Raw genomic sequence first — 24409 nt, 5'->3', positions numbered from 1 at the left:
CTATACAAAATGTCGTTACTAAGACAGCAACCATCTCATTTTACAACTTGTTTTATACGCATCATCGAGATTAATGAGGAGCAGATCCCCAGTGTGTTTGCCTACTACATTGAGATTATTCTGATGAGCGGATCGTCCAGTGTGTTTGCCTACTACATTGGGATTATTCTAAAGAGCGGATTGTCCAGTGTGTTTGCCTACTACATTGAGATTATTCTGATGAGCGGATCGTCCAGTGTGTTTGCCTACTACATTGGGATTATTCTAAAGAGCGGATCGTCCAGTGTGTTTGCCTACTACATTGAGATTATTCTGATGAGCGGATCGTCCAGTGTGTTTACCTACTACATTGGGATTATTCTAAAGAGCGGATTGTCCAGTGTGTTTGCCTACTACATTGAGATTATTCTGAGGGGCGGATCGTCCAGTGTGTTTGCCTACTACATTGAGATTATTCTGAGGAGCGATCGTCCAGTGTGTTCGCCTTCTACATTGAGATTATTCTGAGGGGCGGATCCCCAGTGTGTTTGCCTACTACATTGAGATTATTCTGAGGAGCAGATCTCCAGTGTGTTTGCCTACTACATTGAGATTATTCTGAGGGGCGGATCTCCAGTGTGTTTGCCTACTACATTGAGATTATTCTGAGGAGCGATCGTCCAGTGTGTTCGCCTTCTACATTGAGATTATTCTGAGGGGCGGATCCCCAGTGTGTTTGCCTACTACATTGAGATTATTCTGAGGAGCAGATCTCCAGTGTGTTTGCCTACTACATTGAGATTATTCTGAGGAGCAGATCTCCAGTGTGTTTGCCTACTACATTGGGATTATTCTGAGGAGCGGATCGTCCAGTGTGTTTGCCTACTACATCCCCCATTGAAGCCGGCTACACTCCCATCTAACAGTTTCGTCACCCCCATAAAATAGTCCGGGAACTCTAGTGAAGAAAACACGTAGTTCCCATTGTCCATCTGGATCACTTTCCACTCAGTCTGTGGTTTCGGGCCGTCTCTAAGGCACATCACCCATCTACTTTGGCCCTTCGTCATACAAACACACTCGTCTGAACTGGCTACTGGTATGATACGAAAATAATTTCTTTTTCTCTTGACTCGTATAAAGTAGAACCAAGATTCAGGCCCAACTGCCTCACTGTTACTCCGTAAATACCTCAGATCTCCGTTTCCAAAGAACGACCGATGCCTCGTTAAACGGATGGCATGGCATTCTGGCCATTTCACTGAATACAGTGAAAACATTCCGTGTGTAAGCCAGCTATGATCTGGTAGTAGCTTCTTCTGGTCAAGGAACATCATCAAAAGTGGTCTTTCCTCTTCTTGTGCGTATGACACTAGGTAAACATACTCTTTTAAAGGTCTGAGGAACATGCCAAGTGCTTCTCGATCTTGCTCTTCAAACGAGCCTAGTACTCGTTGTACTCCGCCAGCTAGATTCAGGCTGTGGGGTGTTGAATTGGTAATGGTATAGAATTGAAATAAAATCATGTCGCGTAGTGATGCTAATTTTACATACAATTCAATGAATTGCATAGCTTTCCTTGCTTTCTCGATTTTTTTGTCAGAGTTTTCTTCCTCGTGTTCTTTTGCCAGCTCTTTGATTAATTTCCCTAATTTACGAAGAAACGTAGCTCCTTGGAACACGTTCATTTGAATATTCATGTTTGTTATATCATGTTCTGAAAAATGGCTTTTCTCATGTGCTGGGTTAAGGAAGTCGTATGCAAAACGATATAGAAGATGGAGGTCTTCTGCTTCCTCAAAAAGTGTTTCATTGCTATGGCCAGCAAACGTTCGTCGGATTTCACCTTCAACGACCTCCCCTATGGTAAGTTTGTGACCGCCAAAAGCTGAAAACACCTTACTTAGCACACCGCAGATAGCCGGGACAGCTGCTCCACCGAGGCCAGTGAAAGATGAGACGGAGGATACTATTTCTAAAACGCCCTGGAGCAGCCTCGCTGAGTCGCCACTAGTAAACTTTGCCAGAGAATCGTATATTATTTTCAAGCGGGACAGAACATCCTCTATTTTTTTAACGTCCAATGATCCTTCGTTTGTTTGGAAATATTTTTTGGCAGCTTCAATTTGTTCCTTAACGTTAACTTTAAATTGCTGTAGGAATTCTCCAATCTTGGTAAGAATTTCAGATATACCACAGACAGACGACATTTCTTTCCCGAAGTTTTGTTTTCGTTCGCCTATTTGTCTGGAAAAAAGGAGAAACGAATAATTAGATACAGTATCTCCAATACGAAGTCGCGTGAACAAAAATTTGTTTAAGAATGAACGGCATCGCCAATACCCCATGGGTTATGCTAATGACATAATCAGAGTGAGGGAGGGGCGGCAGTGATAGTAACCCCTGCAATGTATCGAGGATGGATGGTTTAGTGACAACAGGTTAACTGCTATTCAGAACTTTTTGAAACACATATCTGTATTTAAAAGTAAACAAATACTCAAAAGCAAATCAGGTTCATATATACTCCATGAATGTTATACCAACCAAATACGTCTAATTCAAACATATACTAATACTTAAAGTTATATGTGCCGTAACTGAACGAAAATTTTGACATGTTATTTTTTCTTCATTAATCTATTGAAAACCGTAAGGTTTGATGAATTAAGCCGTGAAAATCATTCAAATGGTTCCAGATGTCTGACAAACGTTAGTTGCAACACAGAATTTAAGTAATGCAAAATTGTTGGTTTTTATGCCTTATGTATGTTTATATGGAAACATACCTGCAGAAATCACTTTACAATGACTAAGAACATTATAAAAATGCTAAATGAAATTGTAGACCACGATTTGGCTTTATGGTCCGACCGTATGTACTCATTTCACTTCCATATAGATGTACATATAATGATTTTTGGCAGTACTGCCAAAAATCATTTTCAGCTCTTATATGTACTCGTAAAATTAAAACGTAAGCATTGAAAATACTGTAATTCTCAAAATGTTGATAACTTTTGGTAATAAATAACATATCAAAAGCTCATCTTGATTCGTGAGTATGAAAAATACGGCATATATAACTTTAAATATCTCTGATTAAATCTTTCTCATATTCGTATAGATGCTATTAAAATAACTGGGAGTCTGCTTTGGAGGCATCATATACGAAAGAGTAGGTATCTTTGTAAAATATTTTGTAATTTAGGACAAATTTAGGGAAAAGATTAAAAACAATGTTATACTTAGCTGTAACAGTTCAGATTTTTTCTGATAGAAAAATCTACCAAGTTTAGGTTAGGGGATTCAAACTTTGATGATATATGCTGCGTATAGAACAAAGCGACTTAACTATCACAGTATCGGACTGACTGACTGACAAACTACTCATTCAGGTAAACCTAAAAATCCAGTAAAATTACGAAATAGAGACCTAACCAGAATATGTTTGTACAGTCGTTTTTCAACACCCAAAGAATATAATGAAAGTCACTTTTAAAGTGAATAGTCGGGAGAATGAAGGCTAAAGTTGGTAAAATTGGTATTAAGATATCCAGTATAATTTCTTAAGAAATAGAAAATTATAATTTTCCATCAAAATCGCTCTTCATGCGAGGAAATTAATACATATTATAGGAATCATAAAATGTCCTCCCGACTGGCTATGTCTGTATTGATATTTCCACGCAGCTTCGAATTCAAAAGAATTGGGCGAATTTATACGAGGCTTTTCCATTGTACGCAGAACATTAGCGGAACTTGACCAGGCGCGGATCCAAGGGGGGGGGGGGGGGACCCGGCGTACGCCCCCCCCCCCCCTAACATAGGAGAGAGAAAAAAAAGAAAAGGGAAAAAGAAGGGAAAAAGAAAGAGGGGAAGAAGGAAAAGAAGAAAGAAAGAAAAAATAGAGGGAGAAAGGAAAAAGGGGAAAAAATAAGGAATTAGATAAAGAGTGAGAATTAGACAGAAAGCTTCATTTCCTACCTTTACCGTTTGATGTTATCATTTTAAAATCTAAATGTATTCGACTTTGTGGTACATACATCGTCGTTTTGATATATATAAGATCACTGTGGGTACTGTACACCGGAATTTGGAAATAGAGTGCATAGACGCGTCGTAAGATACTGGTGATACTTAACGTTACACTAGCGTGACGTCGAACGGCGTTAAATACGGACAACGGCATGGATTAAAAATGGCATATAAAGAAATTTCTAATATAGATGTACAAAAGTTATATATGTATCGAATCCTTTTAATATGACCTATAAGACCATGTATATAAAATGTATGTATATACATCTGTATATTGTGTCTGTATCTAACTTTTCTTTGATTTAGTCGAATTAAAGATTCCTGTAATGTTTCTCTTGTGCTTGAATGGAGTTTCCAATATTCATGTTGAGGACTAAAATCATATTTCATCTTTATTTTACTTCCAAAATGTACATATGTATAATAACGGTATAAAATGCTAATCTTGTACACAAAGCTGCAGTTAATTAAGCCGTTCTCGGTTTAGAAGTCAAATACGGCGATTGTATTTTCATAAGGCAACGTTAACGTAAGGTTTTAATGAAAAAAATAGTATTACGATATTTGTTATTTGGCATCAGTACAGTAGTTTTTTTCTGTAAATAAAATAGAGTACCGTGATAAATACAGATCGGTAAAGACTAAGTTGAACTCACTACATGAATATTTTAACAAAAAATGCTTGACTCAAATTTTTGATCATAATGTTCTCTAATTCTACGACCCCGGCAAAAGGACACTAAAGATAGCATCGTAAACGGTCAAAGGTTTTACACCATTCACAAATAAGTAGAAATGATAAAATATTTTTTGTGTATTAAATTAAGTAATAATTAAGAGTGGAAACGGCTCAAACCTTGGACTGTTGCCAGCATCACCCTTTATAATTTTCTGATTTTTTTTGGGGGGGGGGGTCGAAAAAAACTCATTTGGATTTGTGGCGTCTCTTTTGTATAAAACAAACTCAAATCAACAGAAATTCTAATGAAAATGATGTTTTTTAGGGTAAAAACATACCATTTACTGAACTAAAAAATTGTTATACGTGTATTGTGGCTTTGCATGAATTTATCAGCGGTTATCTCCCTTGTACCAATGACACTACAATTTCCTGGAACATGTGCTTAAAACACAGTTAAACTGGTGCATAATTTATTTTTACCAAGAATTCGAATTCGAAACTAGACGCCATTAAGAACCATGATCAATGGTTTTAGATATACGTGTAATGGGGTTATAAACTGCTTCGTAGCTATGCAGATGTTTAATTTAGACCCTAGAAACATACGTTCAATGTATTATATAATTATATGCAATGATTATGATGGATAATTACAATTACACAAATGTACATTAATTCACACAGAAAATAACTGACAATCGTCCATATAAGAAAATGATCTGTTATCAATTTGTAAAGTGTGGTTTGTTATTTTAATTTGCACGTATGCGGAAGCAGGAAGTAAAATGAACCTAAACACGTTACAGAAGCTAATTAATATATAATTACTTCATCAATAATGCACATCTTCATCAAAATGGATGACTAAGGTACCCATAGCATTAATATTACTTACCTAATCTACATGTACAGCTTATATAAATATATTGAATCTCTGTGTGAAATAATTCGGATTCGTCATGTTGTCTTTTCACGGACCGATAATCATGAATGTTGAACATCATGTACACATTTGTAGCCGGGTAGACATTGGGTATTGAATAACACACATGTGTAGCCGGGTAGGCATTGGGTATTGGGTAACACATATGTGTAGCCGGGTAGACATTGGGTATTGGGTAACACATATGTGTAGCCGGGTAGACATTGGGTATTGGGTAACACATATGTGTAGCCGGGTAGACATTGGGTATTGGGTAACACATGTGTGTAGCCGTATAGACATTGGGTATTGGGTAACACATATGTGTAGCCGGGTAGACAATGGGTATTGGGTAACACATATGTGTAGCCGGGTAGACATTGGGTATTGGGTAACACACATGTGTAGCCGAGTAGACATTGGGTAGCACATATGTGTAGCCGGGTAGACATTGGGTATTGGGTAACACATATGTGTAGCCGGATAGACATTGGGCATTGGGTAACACACATGTGTAGCCGAGTAGACATTGGGTAGCACATATGTGTAGCCGGGTAGACATTGGGTATTGGGTAACACATATGTGTAGCCGTATAGACATTGGGTATTGGGTAACACACATGTGTAGCCGAGTAGACATTGGGTATTGGGTAACACATATGTGTAGCCGTGTAGACATTGGGTATTGGGTTACACACATGTGTAGCCGAGTAGACATTGGGTATTGGGTAACACACATGTGTAGCCGAGTAGACATTGGGTATTGGGTAACACACATGTGTAGCCGGGTAGACATTGGGTATTGGGTATTTGGTACACATATGTGTAGCAGAGTAGACATTGGGTATTGGGTAACACATATGTGTAGCCGGGTAGACATTGGGTAGCACATATGTGTAGCCGGGTAGACATTGGATATTGGGTAACACATATGTGTTTTGCCACTGTTTGTAGTAATAATTTTCAGATGTTGATAATCTCCCACTCCATACGGTACAATTAGTATACAATGTAAGTTTATTCTCAATCAATCAAGTTGAAGTTTTATTAATTGACCAACCACAAGAACTTTTAAATCACTTATAAATCCTTAGCTCATCAGCATATTTGTAAGCGTCATCTACAGCATTTCCTTGCAAGAATGTAAGCTATAAATTTCTCATGAAAGATACGTAGATTATTGGCATGTTTGAAATCTAAATTACTTTTATATTGGCTTTGAAGAATAAACTCCAGAGATATATCAGATAATTTGACTACTATCTATGTCGCTGATACTACCCAAATAGCTGAATTAACATTTAAATAGTTTTATAAAGAGACGTATTTTCCCTCTTAATTCTAATTATTTCTTAATTCGTGTAACACCATCAGCGTTATGACAACTAAACCATAGTTATTATTATTACTAAACCATAAATTGTAATGCCATTGACCGAACAGGTTTTGACCACATGAGGTCACCTAGTTCTTTTCAAGTCCATCTAACAAGGTGAGTAAATATTACGTAATAGCCAATTAGAAGAGCCTGCCACACGTCAACAGCGTGCCTTCGTGCCCCGGGGGTCATTGTAACACCGCGGGTAGCTGATCAGGAACAAAAGACTTTCTACACGGTCAGGTAAATCATGGGGCGCGTGGGATTATCATAACAAAAGGACGGAGGCTACTTCATGGATTTTACGAGGATTTAGTTTTTAGTCAAGGTTTTGGGCCGATTCATTCATTTTACTCCAAAGAGCTTGGATATATGCGTGTGCGTGGCCGTATTCCAGGTATTCGTAGATTTACCAAAATTATCTCTACGAGTTGAATGTGCCAAGAGGGTTGGAACAGCTGCTGAAATGAAAGGTAATTATATAATCGAGTTCGAGGTTCGACAAACAGTATTTGGACAGACGTCCTTTGGGATATTAAATTTATTTAGATACATGTCAGAGACATACAAGGATCCCATGTAGTATATTTTAATTGTGTTTGAAGACAAATAACAATAAGTTACCCATCATAAGTGAAACATATTATTAGATGTATATATATATATTCTGGTAAAAAAGAGTCCATATCGTACATATATATGCGTCCTTGTTGTACACTTTGTACACTGTCTATCTATGTATACTCATGATCAGGCGTGCTCAGATGGGAGTTGGTTGGAGGGGGGGGGGGCACCTGTGCCCCTAGTGGCCCCTACTCCATTTGGCTATATATCTTCTGATTACAGTCTTGACATCTGACAGATGGATGTCATATACACTAGACGTCTAGCTGTCAAGGTTGTCGATCTCGACAGGATTGATACCTTTTGTTACTATGCGGGATACTACAGACCTAAGCTTGGTGATTCTGAAGACCCCGCTGACAGCCTGTAGTACATTATGTATAGCCATTACACACCAAACCACTACTGATTAATTACATCCAGTCGGTCGTGAGAAACTGGCCCACTGACCAATTGGCCAAGGTCATCTTGACCAGGAGTTCTACACTTGTATATAGATATTTGCACGCCGTTAGACTTGTCAGACATAGGGACGCATATTATTATGCCACATAATTGGGAGGTATATCACAGGGATATGATGTATATTTGGACAAAGTTTTATACACAACATAAATGCAGATAACGTTTTGTGTTGTTTTACATATTCATCAAGAGAATACATTATATCAGAAACATTTATTTTTCATTTGATTTCTTGGTGATATATAGTAAATTCACAGGCCTTTGGCTCTATATAGATATATAGAAATCGAGTAGTCTGCTAAACCTGCCTATATCATTAGACTTTTTATATAGTAGGGAAAAAACATTAAAAAGACAACCTAATGATATAGTCAGGTTGAGCGGACTAGAATGAAGTGTCTGTATTTACAGAGCCAAGGGTCTGTGATTTTATCAGAAACATATATACATAGACATTGGAAACTCCTCCTTTGTCTATGTTGACAGGCAGAGGGACCTCCAGTTTATAGGCATTTTCCCTTGGCTAACTACTTTTAAGTGTATTCTTTTAAACATGATATTTTTGCATCAACACAAAGTTAAAACATTATATCATGGTTTGATGTGATCAGTTTTCCCAATTGATGTTATTTAATATGATTTTTTAAAGTATGAAAATGAGCAATTTTACCCGGTTTTTCGAAAATCAGGCATTCGAAACCGGAAGTGCATTTTGTTTTATTAATATATAAGTTAAAATATTATTTTTTCTTTCCAAAATCGTACTCAAACCATCTGAAAATTACTTAACTTTTATAAAATATCAAAGTTATTCTGCTGTATTTAACTATTTAAGAGTTTATCTAAAAGCCCCTAGGGACATACAGAGGTACATCTGCCTATCGTAAAAATGGCGAAGTTGCCAATCTCTATGTATATATATATCTGTTTCTGATTTTATGGAACTATATAAATACAAGCGATCCCAGAGGGATCTTGGCGCCCTCCAAAGACTGATCTATGTCTGACAATGGAAAGAGGGATCTTTTCTCTGATTTTCAAACTTTTACTACATACTACATATGGAATTTAAGAAAGATCTTTTCAGTACTTTCTGAGATATATAGTAGTAACAAAATTCAATTATCAAAATCCAAGATGGCTACCTGTCGGCCATCTTGTTCACTGATCGGTCCAAAAATGCAATATACACAACTAGACCCATAGGGGAACGTGCACATGAACTTTTAGACAGATCCCTTCAACACTTTCTGGGAAATAGCGGTAACAAACTTCAACGATCAAAATTCAAGATGGCGGCTTATCGACGATTTTGTTCACCAATCAGTCCTAAAGTGTAATATGCACAACAAGGCCCTTAGGGGAACCTACATATACAATTTGAGACAGATCGCTTCAGTACTTTCCCGAGAAATAGCCGTAACAAACTTCAACTATCAAAATTCAAGATGGCAGCCTGTCGGCCATCTTGTTCACCGATCGATCCGAAAATGCAATATACACAACTAGACCCCTTGGGAAACGTGCACATCTGATGATGGTGGGCTAATAATTATAGCTATGAAGCCTGAAGGTATAGCGTAGACTGGCCACCAGAGAGGTCAGCTCCATACCATAGCAGATTTCTCGCCTGCGTCTAGCTGAAGAGAAAGAAAACAAAGTTGACTCGGGGACTTGACACAAATTTCCAGTCAACGGTTAATATTATATGTATTATAGTATCAACACATATGATACTGTTGTTTTTTGTACATAAATATGTGATAAAAATTTGTCACGACAAAAAATATTTTTAGAAAATATTTTTTGTACATAATTATTTTGCACATAATTATTTTTCATGATAAAAAACATTTTTAGAAAATAAAAGTTGTACTTAAATATCAATGAATATTTAAGTACGAAATTTTTTTGTAGGAGTTGTTTTTTGCCGGCCGCTGTCGGCCATCGTACAACAGTGATAGTAAGCGCTGAAGTATCAAGGATGTCATTTTCATGAGTCACAAAGAGTTGCATGTAATTGTTGAATATATTAATTTATATACTATATAGTAGTGATTTGTGTGAGAATAAATTGGAATATTAAACTAATGTTGTGTAACATTTTTTATATTGTTATACAAAAGTGAACTATTATTTCATAAACAATTTTACCACAAATTTAACACTCTAGTGTTACCGAACAAATCATGCTGCACAACTAGCAATCACAACCAATCGAATCCCCTCGGGGAAATTTCCGGTATTCTTCGGAAATATAACATGTGATATATTTCCGAAGATTGACGGAAATTACTCCGAATGGTCGCGATTGCAATCACGACATCTCGAGAAATTTCCGACAATCTTCGGAAACATATCAATCAAGCTTTATTTAACACCGGAAATTCCCCATTGGATCACACAGGTCTCTAGACAACGCCAATAGATGTAGGTTGGCTGTTATATTAAAAGAGAGAAAAAAAAAAAAAAAAAACGTTGGTGATCGTGACAATGCCGGACCATACCATTCTTCTGGTCAAGAATTTATATGATCACACTTGATCAAAACCAAAACATTACTTGTGTGTCGTGTCTTGCACGATTAGCGTTCCTAGATCTTAGACACAAATAGAATAGGAATTAACTGAAAATCTATAATAGTGAATGTAAAAAATGTATTGACATATTCTGTAGTAGTCCCCTAAACCTGCCTATATTATTAGGCTTTTTAATTTTTTTTGGCCTAATATATAGTCAGCTCGCGGTACCTCTTAAAAATGTGAAATCGTAGGACAGATTTGGCCTACGCTACGCTACATCAACGGCATATTAGGCAATTTTTTTTTTAAAAAAGCCTAATAATATAGGCAGGTTTAGCGGACTAATTCTGTAGTTACCGATCCCGCGATGTATGGACAGATTCCATTGTGAGATTGGTCGTAACTAAAAAGTAAAAACCCTTTAAAAAACACAAAAACATAAATATCACCTAGCATATCATGGAGTTTAGATCAACTTTAACAGTGTCTTCGATCAAATGTTATTAATGGCAATGTCGACGTGAGAATACTAAATACTAATAAGCCGATAGACTGGTTTGACTTGATATTGTCTGTAAAATTAACCATATTATATATGGGTCAGACTGGTTGGCCATGGTAATGACTGTAAAATTAACCATATTATACATGAGTCAGACTGGTTGGCCATGGTATTGCATGGGTCAGACTGGTTGGCCATGGTATTGACTGTAAAATTAACCATATTATACATGGGTCAGACTGGTTGGCCATGGTATTGACTGTAAAATTAACCATATTATACATGGGTCAGACTGGTTGGCCATGGTATTGACTGTAAAATTAACCATATTATACATGAGTCAGACTGGTTGGCCATGGTAATGACTGTAAAATTAACCATATTATATATGGGTCAGACTGGTTGGCCATGGTATTGCATGAAAAATTAGCCACATTATAATGCTTTGTTGATCTTTTGGTATTTTGGTATGGTCATAAATCAATAAATCATGTTGCGTCCATTTCATAAACTAACAGATTAACGCATAATTACCGGTGACCCGTGGCCAGTTATTATTGTCCGTCTTTTACCTACCTATCTAACACCAATCAACTTCCTGTATGACGTAACCGTGTCATGTAAGACATTGCTTGAGGACTAAAGATAGGTAAATTACTTACCTGTCCGGTTACATTCTCAAATCACAAAAGAGCTATGGTTGTCGCCTGTCAATCAATTCTTTTATATACTGTCGATTACCAAGGTTGTGGTAACAGTTGGAAACTAGGACTCGGGAAGAAAGGAGGATGTTTGAAAATTAGCGAATGTTCTGGAAATTGCCCGCCTATCAACAAAAATGTAGCTAAGTTCTATTTATATATGCGTTAATATTTTCTGTTTGAGTGTTTCTGTTTTGTTTTTTAAGTAGGATATTACAACTGGAAAAAACCCGTTGTCATGATATTAAAACCGATAGGAAATATTTGAACTGTTTCACCTTCTAAAATAACGAAATGACAACATATATATTTGGTAGCAGTCAACAGCATATTAAAGATATCAAAATCATTTTGTATTTTTTTGTATAAATATAACACCATTAGATAAATACTTTTGTAATTATTGAACGTTATAACTTTCAATTGTTATTTTCAACGTATTTAAAACATGGAAACTTCCATCACGGTTTTAACTGCTCATCATGGTGAATGCTAAAAACAGACACATATGTGTATATATATGTTTCTGCTAAAAAGTATGGACTATATTTTGGCTTCGTGGTTGCACATGTGATGTAAATATATAAATAAAGAGGTCGAATGCGAAGGTAAATCAAACTGGCATGTTACCTTTGAAAATATAAACAAACGGTTTTAAAGTAATATCTAAGAGTTTTGCTTAGGTATATATACTGATGAATTTTGTTGTACACGTAGTTTTGGTACTTATGTAACATTGTATAGTAATGCTGATAACCGTATTACGATATATACATATATATTGACGTTGTAATGTTTCGGGCACACATATGTATTTATGATTAGGCCTATACTGCTATGGTTATAATATATTATAATAATAATATATTTATTCATAATGTAACAATAACGTTTACTTTGTTAACAACATTATATTTCTCTTTGCTTCATAACCTTACCAACTGCGAAATCGTTTACACTTGCGTAAACGCAGTGGTTGCCGCGCAAGAATAACACATCGGAACACTGACATCCGCAAGTAGTGTGAATGCGCATCCGGTTAGGCCTGTCATATCTGTATGACAAATCTTCAATATATTGCATGTATGAATGTAATGTAAATCTTAAATTATATATATAGGCAAAAATGGGATGAAACAATATAAAGGCAAAAATGGGATGAAACAATATAAAGTTAATATGGAACTATATTTTGTGTACTCTGAATTTGAAAACATTTCCCGCTAAATTGAAGCCAGCTGTTCCAGGATTCCATCAATTGACCGGCTGTTCTAACAATCGCATAACATTAAAAAAGACAAAGTTTTAATTCATTTGAACACTTAATTTAAATGAAATGGTCGATCGAAATGTAAATATAAGGAATGATTTTTATTGTTTCTTGTTTACTGGTGTGTAAACTGCATTTTTTGTACAGATATTTCAACATGACGCGCTTACAGCTTACACACCAGTAAACAAAAATAATAAAAATCATTCCTTAAATATTTACAATAACGGTTGCTTTGTTTACAACATCATATTCACAATAACGGTTGCTTTGTTTACAACATTATATTCACAATAATGTTTGCTTTGTTTAAAACATTGTATTCACAATAACGTTTGCTTTGTTTACAACATCATATTCACAATAACGTTTGCTTTGTTTAAAACACTATAATCACAATAACGTTTGCTTTGTTTACAACATTGTATTCACAATAACGTTTGCTTTGTTTACAACATCATATTCACAATAACGGTTGCTTTGTTTACAACATTATATTCACAATAATGTTTGCTTTGTTTAAAACATTGTATTCACAATAACGTTTGCTTTGTTTACAACATCATAAACATTGTATTCACAATAACGTTTGCTTTGTTTACAACATCATATTCACAATAACTTTGCTTTGTTTAAAACACTATAATCACAATAACGTTTGCTTTTTTACAACATGTATTTCAATTGAAGCTGCATTGGTTTCAACACTGTTATAATTATAATACATTACTTTGTCAATATATGATGCGTCGATTACTTTAGTATTTATCATCCGATTTCAACCAAATTTGGTATATTGCTTTATATCAAGAAGATCCCAGATCAATTTGATACTGGTCAAATTCCGTCAATATTAGCAAGAATTATAGGACTTTAAAATCGTCAAAACGGATCATTTCGTTGATTGCTATGGTATATTTGTGATGATGTTGTTTTGAATGCTACTATGACATATTTAAGCTAATGTTGCTTTGGTTGCTATGGTATTTGTTATAATGTTACTTTGGTTGCTATGGTATATTTGTGATTATGTTGCTTTGGTTGCTATTACATATATGTGATTATGTTGCTTTGGTTGCTATCGGCTATGGTATATTTGTGATTATGTTGCTTTGGTTGCTATGGTATATTGTGATTATGTTGCTTTGGTTGCTATGGTATATTTGTGATTATGTTGCTTTGGTTGCTATTACATATATGTGATTATGTTGCTTTGGTTGCTATGGTATATTTGTGATTATGTAGCTTTGGTTGCTATGGTATATTTGTGATTATGTTGCTTTGGTTGCTATGGTATATTTGTGATTATGTTGCTTTGGTTGCCATGGTATATTTGTGATTATGTTGCTTTGGTTGCTATTACATATATGTGATTATGTTGCTTTGGTTGCTATGGTATATTTGTGATTATGTTGCTTTGGTTGCTATGGTATAATTGTGATTATGTAGCTTTGGTTGCTATGGTATATTTGTGATTATGTTGCTTTGGTTGCTATGTATATTTGTGATGATGTTGTACTGCTTTGTTATTTGTGATGTTATTTTGTCGAGAGATTTTGAAAATAAACAAGACACGTACTGTTTCTTGTCTTTTAGTAAAAGAATAAGTAATTATGTAGAGAGCATATTTATCGTTTTAGCTTGTCATTTAACCCTGCTTAATACCCATAGCCGTAATAAACCTCACAGCTAGAGATAGCTTCTCTTTAGATGAATCGGCTGAGCGTCAGACTAGTATTTCAGAGGTCCCGAGTTCGATCCCAGTCAGAGGCAGTGATTATGTTTATGTAAATCCTACTTTCTGTGTTACAGTTTATAGCTACTGTCATGATCAGCCAACAGACCGAATCCGATGCCGCAGTATGACATAGGTTGGCATTTAAGACAATAAAATAGTTTCCCTCTAATGTTTTCAAGGTGTTATTGTTTGCGTTTTGAGAACGTGTTGCCAAACAGTGTTGTAGGAACCGGTCACTAATGTCATCTTACATGAAGCAATGGAAGTTTTAATTTCTGCGGTAAAACGGCAGATGTTTTAATTTGTTAACGGTAACTTCAGTCCAGTCAGATTTTCTAGTCGCCGGAATCTGCCAACACAAATACATAGATTTCTTGGTTTTGAATGCTTCCATAACTGTTTCTAAAGACTAAAGCCCAGACAAGTACATATTACACTAGAGACTTACTAGAGGTTACATATAGTTTTGAAAAAATTGTTTTTGCATTGTACTAAGATGATCTCGATATGACATAAATAATGCCTTATTTGCAACCTAACAGTACACTGAACGTTATTTGATTGTCCGCTTTCTTTTCTTGTAGAGTGATGCGTACTGAAGTGACCAATGGCGGTTGAGGTTGTCTTCAATAACAGTGGCCCATACAATATCTTCCCGAGTCCAGTCAAGTTCCATAGCCCAGAGGATGATAAACATAAGCTGTGGTCAACTTATAACTTTCATCCACAAGTTGACCCTTACCAGTGGTTAGAACACAACGCGACTTCCCGTGATTCAACACAAACGGTCACTACAACAGAGGAACCCACTTCGAATCAATCAGAAAAGGATGGTGTTATCAACACTATACCAGTGAGTAAGGATCCCGTTCATGTCAAACCCGAACCATGTGACTGCGATGTCTGCCAGAAGCTCTTTGTCGGAGCATGTAAACTTCTTCATTATGACGACGGTCAACGGAGCCAAACACATGTTGTCATGGATACCGAGTTCTGTCAAGACGAAGAGATACCTTCAAAAACAACGATTTCAGCGGCTGTTGACCAAGGTGCAACATTCACATGTAGGGCGTGTGGAGAGGAAGTGGTGCAAGGAAGAGACGTTCATGATTTGACAAAAGACTTATCCTTGTCGTCATATGACCTTGGCCAGAACGAGCTGAAGGAACTATGTGTGACTTGTTTGATAAGCAGCGCTGTCGAGTCTGCAGGGGAAGAGTGCGACATTCTTGATGACTTCACATCAAAAGTCGAATTCGAGTGTACGATCTGCACGGCAGTTTTCCAAACAAGAAAGGAAATCCATAAACATATAAACACGCATAACAGAATTCAAAATCAGGCTTGTCCGTTGTGTGGAAAAGTGTTTAGCGATGGAAAAACTTTTTACGCTCACTTTCTGACACATAAGAAAAAACGTGAATTTCAGTGTAGACTTTGTAAGAAAATGTTCACTTGTGAAAAGAAGTTTCGTTTTCACGTGAAAACTCACCAAATCGTAGAGAATAAGACGCAAACTATTCACGCTGAACGAATAAGTGAAATGGACGAATATCAATGTGCTAAAAACCTTACTAACGTTATGTCATTGGAAAATGATGACGTCATCACCAATAGCAATTCAAGTGCCAAAATGATGATTACAAATGTGGAAGGAAATGCTGATAGGCTCTATCAGGAACTAAACGAGTCAACCGAGGAAAAGGAAAAGAACAGCGGTAGTTGCACTGAAACCGGTAGTGAGAGACCGGAAGTACAAGATCAAGACCGAACAGAAACAGGAATTGAGAGAGTGGAAGACACAAACAATGGAAGTGATGGACAAGGAATTGAAGATAGTGACCACAATAATAATTGTAATGTGGTGGAGAAACAGAGAGATGCCGACTGTACAAGAACGGACAGCAAAAATCAGATAGTTGTGGATGCTTCATGTCAGACCAGGGAAAAGGAAAGTGAAGATAGTGATCCCGAGAAGGATGTAAAAGTACGAAGTAATGCTACGAACTCTACACGACATCGAAAATTTACAAGGTCGCGCAAGAAGGATTTAGATATCAGTAAGAAGAGAGTCAACCGCAGGACAAAAATTCGATCAAAGAAATCAAAGGATCTCTTAGAACCGAACAAAAAAATTGAGGTAGATTTGACAATCATCGGCAAAACAAAATTTAAGATTGACAAGAGCAAAAAGCTTAGTATTAAAAAGACTCTTGTCTTACCGAAGGCCAAACTTATGATGGAAAAGGGTAAAACAGATACGAATAACAACAATCTTGACAACAAACAAGTAATGATAAGCACGGCAAATTTACAACAACAGTTACCAGACAACAATGATGTCAACAAAAAACAAATAATGATAAGTACGGCACATTCACAACAAGAGTTTCCAGACATGAATAACAATGTGAAGAGAACAAAATATGTTCGAATATTACCAAAACCCGCTAACATGATGGAGAATAGAACACTAAAAGTTCTAGTACCTGCAACTGTTCGGTTTAGGAAATATGTAAGCCTACTTAAAAAACCTGTTATTTGGACCGACGCTTCACCCGATCAGCATAATAAATGTGCTAGTATACCGCAAACTCCTGCTGTTCAGACGGAACCCTCATATGTGGAGCATAACAAACATATCAGCATACTGCCAAAGGCTAGTCATGAGAGGGAATATAAAAATGTTGAACCTGATATACCAAAACGTATCAATAGCGAGGCAGTCAAGAGAAATAAAGTTCTGGTTTCCAGTTTTCTCCGCGACGAAGGCTCGTTGAACGATGCAACGCGATTCGATGACAAATCAACCAGCAAAGAAAGTATTCACGAATCAGAAGAGCAGGATTCTCCTTTGAAAAGTAGATGTAGTCCTCCATATATTAGGTCATGCTATTTGGAGTTTGCGGGAAGTGAACAGAACCGTGCATCTGTAGAATCACCAGCTAAACGTGAGGCGGAAAACGGGCCTTGTTTCGGATCACCTAAATGGAAGAGGAAGCGCCAGTCTTGTGGCAAAAAAGACCGTTCATCGAATTATTATACGTCACCTAGTAGTGACCGGGAATTGACATCGGGTGGACAAGAAGTGATGTCGTCTGATAGCGTTTCATCGGAGAAGCCAGGAGAGTCTTCGGATATACTTGTCAGTGGTTCGGAGGATTCAGAGAACTCCTCCATCGGCTCTGATTTCACCGAAGACCATCTGAAATGTAAATATTGCTCTAAGATATTTCGGCGTAAATGTAACCTCACTCTCCACATATCTACAACACACGATGGTACAGGACCGTATAAGTGCGATATTTGTGATAAGAGTTGCCAGACACGTGGAGATCTGAAGAAACATTTGACTGTTCATTCAGGGGACCAGCCCTATCGTTGTGATATCTGTGGCAAGGCCTTCTCTCAGAATAGTAATCTGAATAGACACATGATAACACATGTTGACAGGAATTCAGACGTCGCGAAGGCTAAACCCTTTCCATGTGATTTGTGTGACAAACGTTTTACACAGAAACCTCATATGATTCGACACCGACGTGTACATACAGGCGAGAAGTTACACACGTGTGACAAATGTGGAGAGGAGTTTTTCGAAAACCGCGACCTCAAGCGGCATTTATTGAAGCACGAAAACGGAAAATACATGCAATGTACAATTTGTGACGAGAAGTTTACCAGGCGCCTAGAATATAATCGTCACTTGAGGACGCACAAACAGTTTGAAGACTATCGTCTTTATAACTGCAATATATGTAAGAGCGGTTTCGATACGAGATTTGAACTACTTCAACACATGTCTAAACATACTGGCGAACGACTTTTTAAATGTGATGTGTGTCGGAAGTCCTTCAGAACGAAAAGTGATCTTCTCAGTCACACCAAGAGTAAGAAACATAAACACAGAATGTTTAAGCAAGAACAGCACAAACCACCTTCGGTGGGAGAGAAACTTACATGAGGCACAATCTATTGTACTAGTTCTACCTGGGAAATGAATGTGAATTGAACTCCGTCCTGCCATCCGTCCTAGTGTCTTTTTCAGGCTGTGATCCCACAACCGTAATTAACTCCAAAAGGTTATGTAAATCAAGTTAGGCTAGAACACACGTGTTTCTTTATATGGACATTTCTTTTTTTATAAAAATCACTCATTTACAGTTTACTTAACTCTCGGTTCTAGCCGAGAACGGACGGTAAAGTGAACTGTGAATAACTGAACTTCTGGGCCTATAATTAAAAAAAAATATTTTGGCTCAACGATACCTACTTTATATATTAGTTTGGTGTCCTAGTCTTTTCTTATTAATTATTAATCTGTATTACATATATTTTGTTATCATGAAAACGATATTGTTTACTCTCCTTTTCTAGCTTTAAATGTTACCATAGACATGCATGTGATTAAGTATTATTAGCGGAACTTGATGAATACTAATAGGAAGGAGCGAAGTATTTGAGTGGAAAGATGAGGAAGTATGGAAGAAACCTCTCGAACCACTCTGGGAAGGCTAACAGAGAGTAACAAGGAGGTATGAATGCAACAACTTTACTTATTACTAAGTATTCGGAGAAAGGAAGCCATACTTGAGCACAGGTGTCACAATCAAACGAACGTTAACTTTTACAGTAAGGGGTACAGCCAGTGAAATATTTACATGACTTAAGTTGCTACCCAACGGGACAGCAACGCTTATATACACGACATTATGATAGCATAAACAATTTTGTAATTAAAGTCAAATATTTATTTATATGAAAAAGAAATTTTGTTGCGAGTTTTTTATGTTTAGATTTCCAATTTCGTTTGTCTGTCTACTTGAGAAATACAGAAGCCTTATATTATAAGGTACGGCCTGCTCCACTTAAACCCTTGATCCTATTTCAAATGTATGGTTGTAAGGACATCGGTACGGAGGTGAGGAGATCATAAAATGAACAGGAAGAAGAAAACTACTAAATTTTGCCAAATGTAATTCAAACTTCACATGGTTGCCACGCACAAGGAGATGTTAAAATGAAGAAAAGAACTACCAACATACCCTCTGCCTCCATCACCAGGAGGCACTGAAACTTCGTGGTACATGACTCCCTCTTGGCAAGAAGATGAAGCCGCTTTACACATACGATGTAAACTAACATCTCTTATTGAGGTTTTACTTGGATACTACATGTGCAGTAACTAAATTGTTGGTGGACATGTATGCTGCACAGACCTTTTCATGTAGCAAGTCTAAATAATGAAAGTCAACCTCACTATTATTGAAATCGTATTTTTGTTTAAGTGTGATGACTGAGGTTTTTTCTTGAATTAGTTAAACTTCATGGATTTGCGGTCTATAGGCCATTGTAATTAAAATGAAAAATGATGATTCCATGTGGCAACTCTATTAAACTGGAATCAAATATTTCGTGTTCCTTTCCTAGAGTGTTTTCTCGGAATGACTTTGAAAGCCTGAAAATAGAAAAAGAGCACTTTGACTGGAATTTATACCAATTTCTTTGCAAAAGTCCCCGATTCTATATGCGACATCAGACTCGAATTCTGCAATGTTCCTTACACGGGACCACGAATACGCGTACGAGACTGTTTACGAGTGTTTCAAAGGTCAATGGTATTTTTTGTCTTTTCGTGAAATAACACCGGTTTAATAATCAAGCCGAAATCAAGTCCAATTTAATGTGGTGCTCATTTTCTGATTGTGCCTTCCACCTATCGCTGAATTTTCTGCATTCAGTAATGAATCTGGTCTTGTTCCTATTGGACGTTTTAATGTAACAGAGAATGGAAATTATCTTTTACATCGTTTTTCATAATTTTGTTTGTTATTGGTATCATGCAAGTATATACAAATAATTGTTATCGGTCAAATACTTCCTGAACAATGTGGGCGCTGGTTAATGATGACTAGCGGAACCCCAGTGTGTTGGTTAACCATCGACCTCATTTTGTGTCGGGTCAATTGAAAAAGTCAAATGTCACAATCTTTCACATCTTAATCCACATTTATTTTATTTATTACCCATGTGGAGCGCTTGTGATTATGGGTAGTTAAACATATAACAATCTTAGCAAATGCCAGGGTAATTAACTGGAGCGGTTATTAATTGCAACATTATTATGGTTAGATTATATAATTAGTTTTTAAACAGCGATGATCCTGATTATTGACTACGATTAACGACCGCAATCAAAGCGAAATTTGCCATATAGTATCCAGTAGTTAGATTGACCAGAGTGGCTTACAGGTATTATGAAGTATGTGATTTCCTTCAAGTCTGGTCGCATCGGATGGAAAACCTGATTCATTACTATGCTTTCGGGTCTACTAGTATATTCAGTCGACTGTAATTCGTATTGTTTGTCTGGATAAGATATGACACCCTGGTCCTCGTATAAGGTAATTCACTATGTATATGAAATGTTATATTTTGCTCAATTTGTTTATAAAATTCAAATGTTTATTCATGCAACTATATACATGTACAGCAATCAAAAGTGGCCAATATGGAAATACGGCTATAATTGGAACCGTTTTAATAAGATAAATGTGGCCAATAGTGCTTTCAAAATCTAAATGATATTTCGGAACATGAAATTTTTCGTCATATTCTAAACTATTTCGGAACATGACATATTTTGTCAATTTTAATCACCGTGAAAAATAAAGCAGTTATTACCATACATTTTAATCAGCTAGATAGTTATTCTTGAAAATTACTTGAAACATTTTCGCTGACGAACTAACCATCATTTAGTTCAAAAGTGTTCGGAGGTTCTAAGATTTTTGACAAACTCTAAGAGAGGTATCGTTCCAAACCACCAAATAACCTAAATGCTATTTTAGAGAAAATTTCACAAGATATTAATATTAACACTAAATAAAAAGTAATATAAATATTATTTTTGTATAGCTGTAACGTGTTATTGATGCCGTTAGGATGATATTTTGCTGGTTGTTCTTCGAATTGAGCTTACACACTGGATTTAATGGAAAGATTAAACGAACTTTCCGTGCTGACTTAGGAAACAATGCGTTGGATTGTAGTAGTCTAGATGGATACACTTTTACAGTTTATAGAATCATTGATCAATACAAGTATAAAATTCTCAGAAAAATACATACTGCATTCCAATTTTAACATATCCAATAAATATGTCAAGCTTCACAAAGTTCAAACTGAAATTTACAAACAGTATTCCAGTGGGTCGGAAAATACCACAATCAGGCTCGTGTTAGCTTTGGAAATGTGGATATTTTTTCTTAGTCAGCTTTCAAAATGATCGCGATATTATAGTATTATTGCTTTATATCTATTATGAAATTATTAAAAATCATTAAATGTAGTTTTTACACTTGTTAATATGTTCACACTTTGTTATATTTGCTAAGACAGGGAAATAAGCCAAAAAATTCACCATCCTGCGGATACAAGTGCTTTTACACTGAACATTACACATCGTACATGGACAGTATTTTCATCAACCAAAATAGATACACAGGGATACACAGTACTACTTTATCTAGAAACAGAGAGTTTAAAGCTTGTGAGGGTAGCCTTGATTTTGAGGGGTAGTTTTTTTTTTTTTTTTTTTTTTTTAAACTTTGAAATACCAATAAATGTTTTTTTTTTTTTTTTTTTCAGCTATAAAGTAGCTCAAATACTTTGCTGTAAAATGTTGAAATGCAATGATGACTTTGTAAATATTTCAAACGTGCGTTTTATTAAACATAATTATATTATCTCAAATGTGATTCATCGGCATAAAAATAGAAATATTTCACCCAGTTTCCCTCACTTCTGAACATATTAAAACATTAACAAAAATAATGTTTATCGGTCATGGCCACCAAGACGGATACAGACCAAATGTTTCATATTTATACACGTGCGTTCTCAGATCATTATTTGTGCCATATTTAATTGGTGTTATGCGTGAAACCAGGGGGGGGGGGCCGCGATGGCCGAGTGGTTAAGATGTCCCGACATATTACCACAAGCCCTCCACCTCTGGGGTGCGGGTTCGAATCCCATGTGGGGCAGTTGCCAGGTACTGACCGCTGACCGGTGGTTTTTCTCCGGGTACTCCGGCTTTCCTCCACCAACAAACCTGGCACGTCCTTACATGACCCTGGCTGTTAATAGGACGTAAAACTAAACGTTGTAACACGTGAAACCAGGTCATGCATGTTTACTGAGAGTATCGTGATTTACTAATGGTGTGCGGTCTGGTGGTCTTGGATGTGATGCAACAATATTGAAACTTTGCAAATCGTCCATGTCAACATACGTAATTACACAGTACTTTATATTAGAGCTATTAAAGAAGAAACAAACTTTGTAGCTTAAATTAAATTTTGTTTTCATTTTTTGAGCAGATATCAATATGACATATAAAAGTGCTCACATTGATGTTTACAAACATTACATTCAAAATGCAAAATTATTTTACGCACAATTTTGTAATAAAATGCTGATGTTTTGTACACAACAATGTTGTCATTTGTGCTTTGTTTAATGTATATACATTGTCGTAAACTAGCCGCTTTCAATAACCAGGAGTAACAGATTACTATCAAAATATGTTTTGTTTGTTTATATAACCTTTAATTGTGGATCTATTATAATAAAATATACCATAAATATCCCCCTGTTGTGTTTATGAATCATACGCTGAAAAACTAGTAGTATAAATCGAAAGTGAACACTATGTGAAAGTCCGTATGGTAGACATCGATCACCAGGACCTGGACTCACAGTAACACCTGTGTTGGAGATAAACACGATCCCCGAATCCTACTGATAGACACGGCTCACGGATCGAGAGTAGAGAGAACATATCCTAAACGCATGCGTTCGTCCTCATTGACCGGTAATTTTCAAAACTTACTTAACACATTTTTTGGCATTTTTTTTTTTACATTTTAGAAATGTATAACCAAAAGTTTCATCGAATTTGAACCGTTTTTCCATAATGCAAAGCAAATAATTTTACTTGTACTGTTGGAGAAATTTAAAATGGTCTGTAATTATGAATAAATCATGTATTACTTACTGCGATATTGGACCGTTCAATGCAGATCAAAGCCTATTGTCTAAAACATGCTATTATCTGAAATACCTTATAGTCTGATATGTGATATTATCTTAAATTCACTATTGTCTGAATTGTTGGAGAAATTAATCCATGGAGATCTCCACCATGCATGCCTCATCAATAATATTGCTGTAATGCTGGACAATGTTGTCGAACAATCATAGCTATTTAACAAAAACAGTATCATAAGTCGAATAACAACAGGCTCTGTGCAATAGCTGTACGTGTTAACAAGAAACAAACTGATATCTTATGACGACAAGTATATCGGTTGGAGACTTACCTTTTTATATATAAATCCTTTTTATTAGATATGGATTTGTTTTATGGAATTAATTTTTAAATATAACATGATTGTATGGAATCGAAATATTATTAAGCATAGCTATACTCAGTATTTTATAAAGTATCGATACACTATACGTGGTAAACTATCGTGGTCAAATGAGGAGTTACCGATACTACGGTATAACGGTAAGAAT

At 36.1% G+C, this 24409-nt stretch overlaps 2 protein-coding genes across 2 annotated transcripts; one reads left to right on the top strand and one right to left on the bottom strand.

The window, feature by feature from the left end:
• Positions 1 to 824: 824 nt before the first annotated feature.
• On the bottom strand, positions 825 to 5736 carry LOC138329330 (toxin CfTX-A-like). The gene is made up of 2 exons (XM_069276239.1): positions 5598 to 5736; positions 825 to 2226 (listed from the first exon to the last, which is right to left on the bottom strand). Exon 2 carries the CDS (start codon positions 2187 to 2189, stop codon positions 828 to 830), a length of 1362 nt encoding a protein of 453 aa, XP_069132340.1. The 5' UTR covers positions 2190 to 2226; positions 5598 to 5736; the 3' UTR covers positions 825 to 827.
• Positions 5737 to 7236: 1500 nt separating this feature from the next.
• LOC138329328 (uncharacterized) lies at positions 7237 to 18966 on the top strand. Its single transcript, XM_069276237.1, has 2 exons — positions 7237 to 7475; positions 15409 to 18966. Exon 2 carries the CDS (start codon positions 15432 to 15434, stop codon positions 18786 to 18788), a length of 3357 nt encoding a protein of 1118 aa, XP_069132338.1. The 5' UTR covers positions 7237 to 7475; positions 15409 to 15431; the 3' UTR covers positions 18789 to 18966.
• Positions 18967 to 24409: the final 5443 nt, after the last annotated feature.

This window comes from Argopecten irradians, chromosome 8, assembly GCF_041381155.1.
Source record: "Argopecten irradians isolate NY chromosome 8, Ai_NY, whole genome shotgun sequence".
Classification (NCBI taxonomy): Eukaryota; Metazoa; Mollusca; class Bivalvia; order Pectinida; family Pectinidae; genus Argopecten; species Argopecten irradians.
The sequence above is the reverse complement of the archived record's forward strand: the minus strand, read 5'-3'. Positions and strand labels throughout refer to the sequence as shown.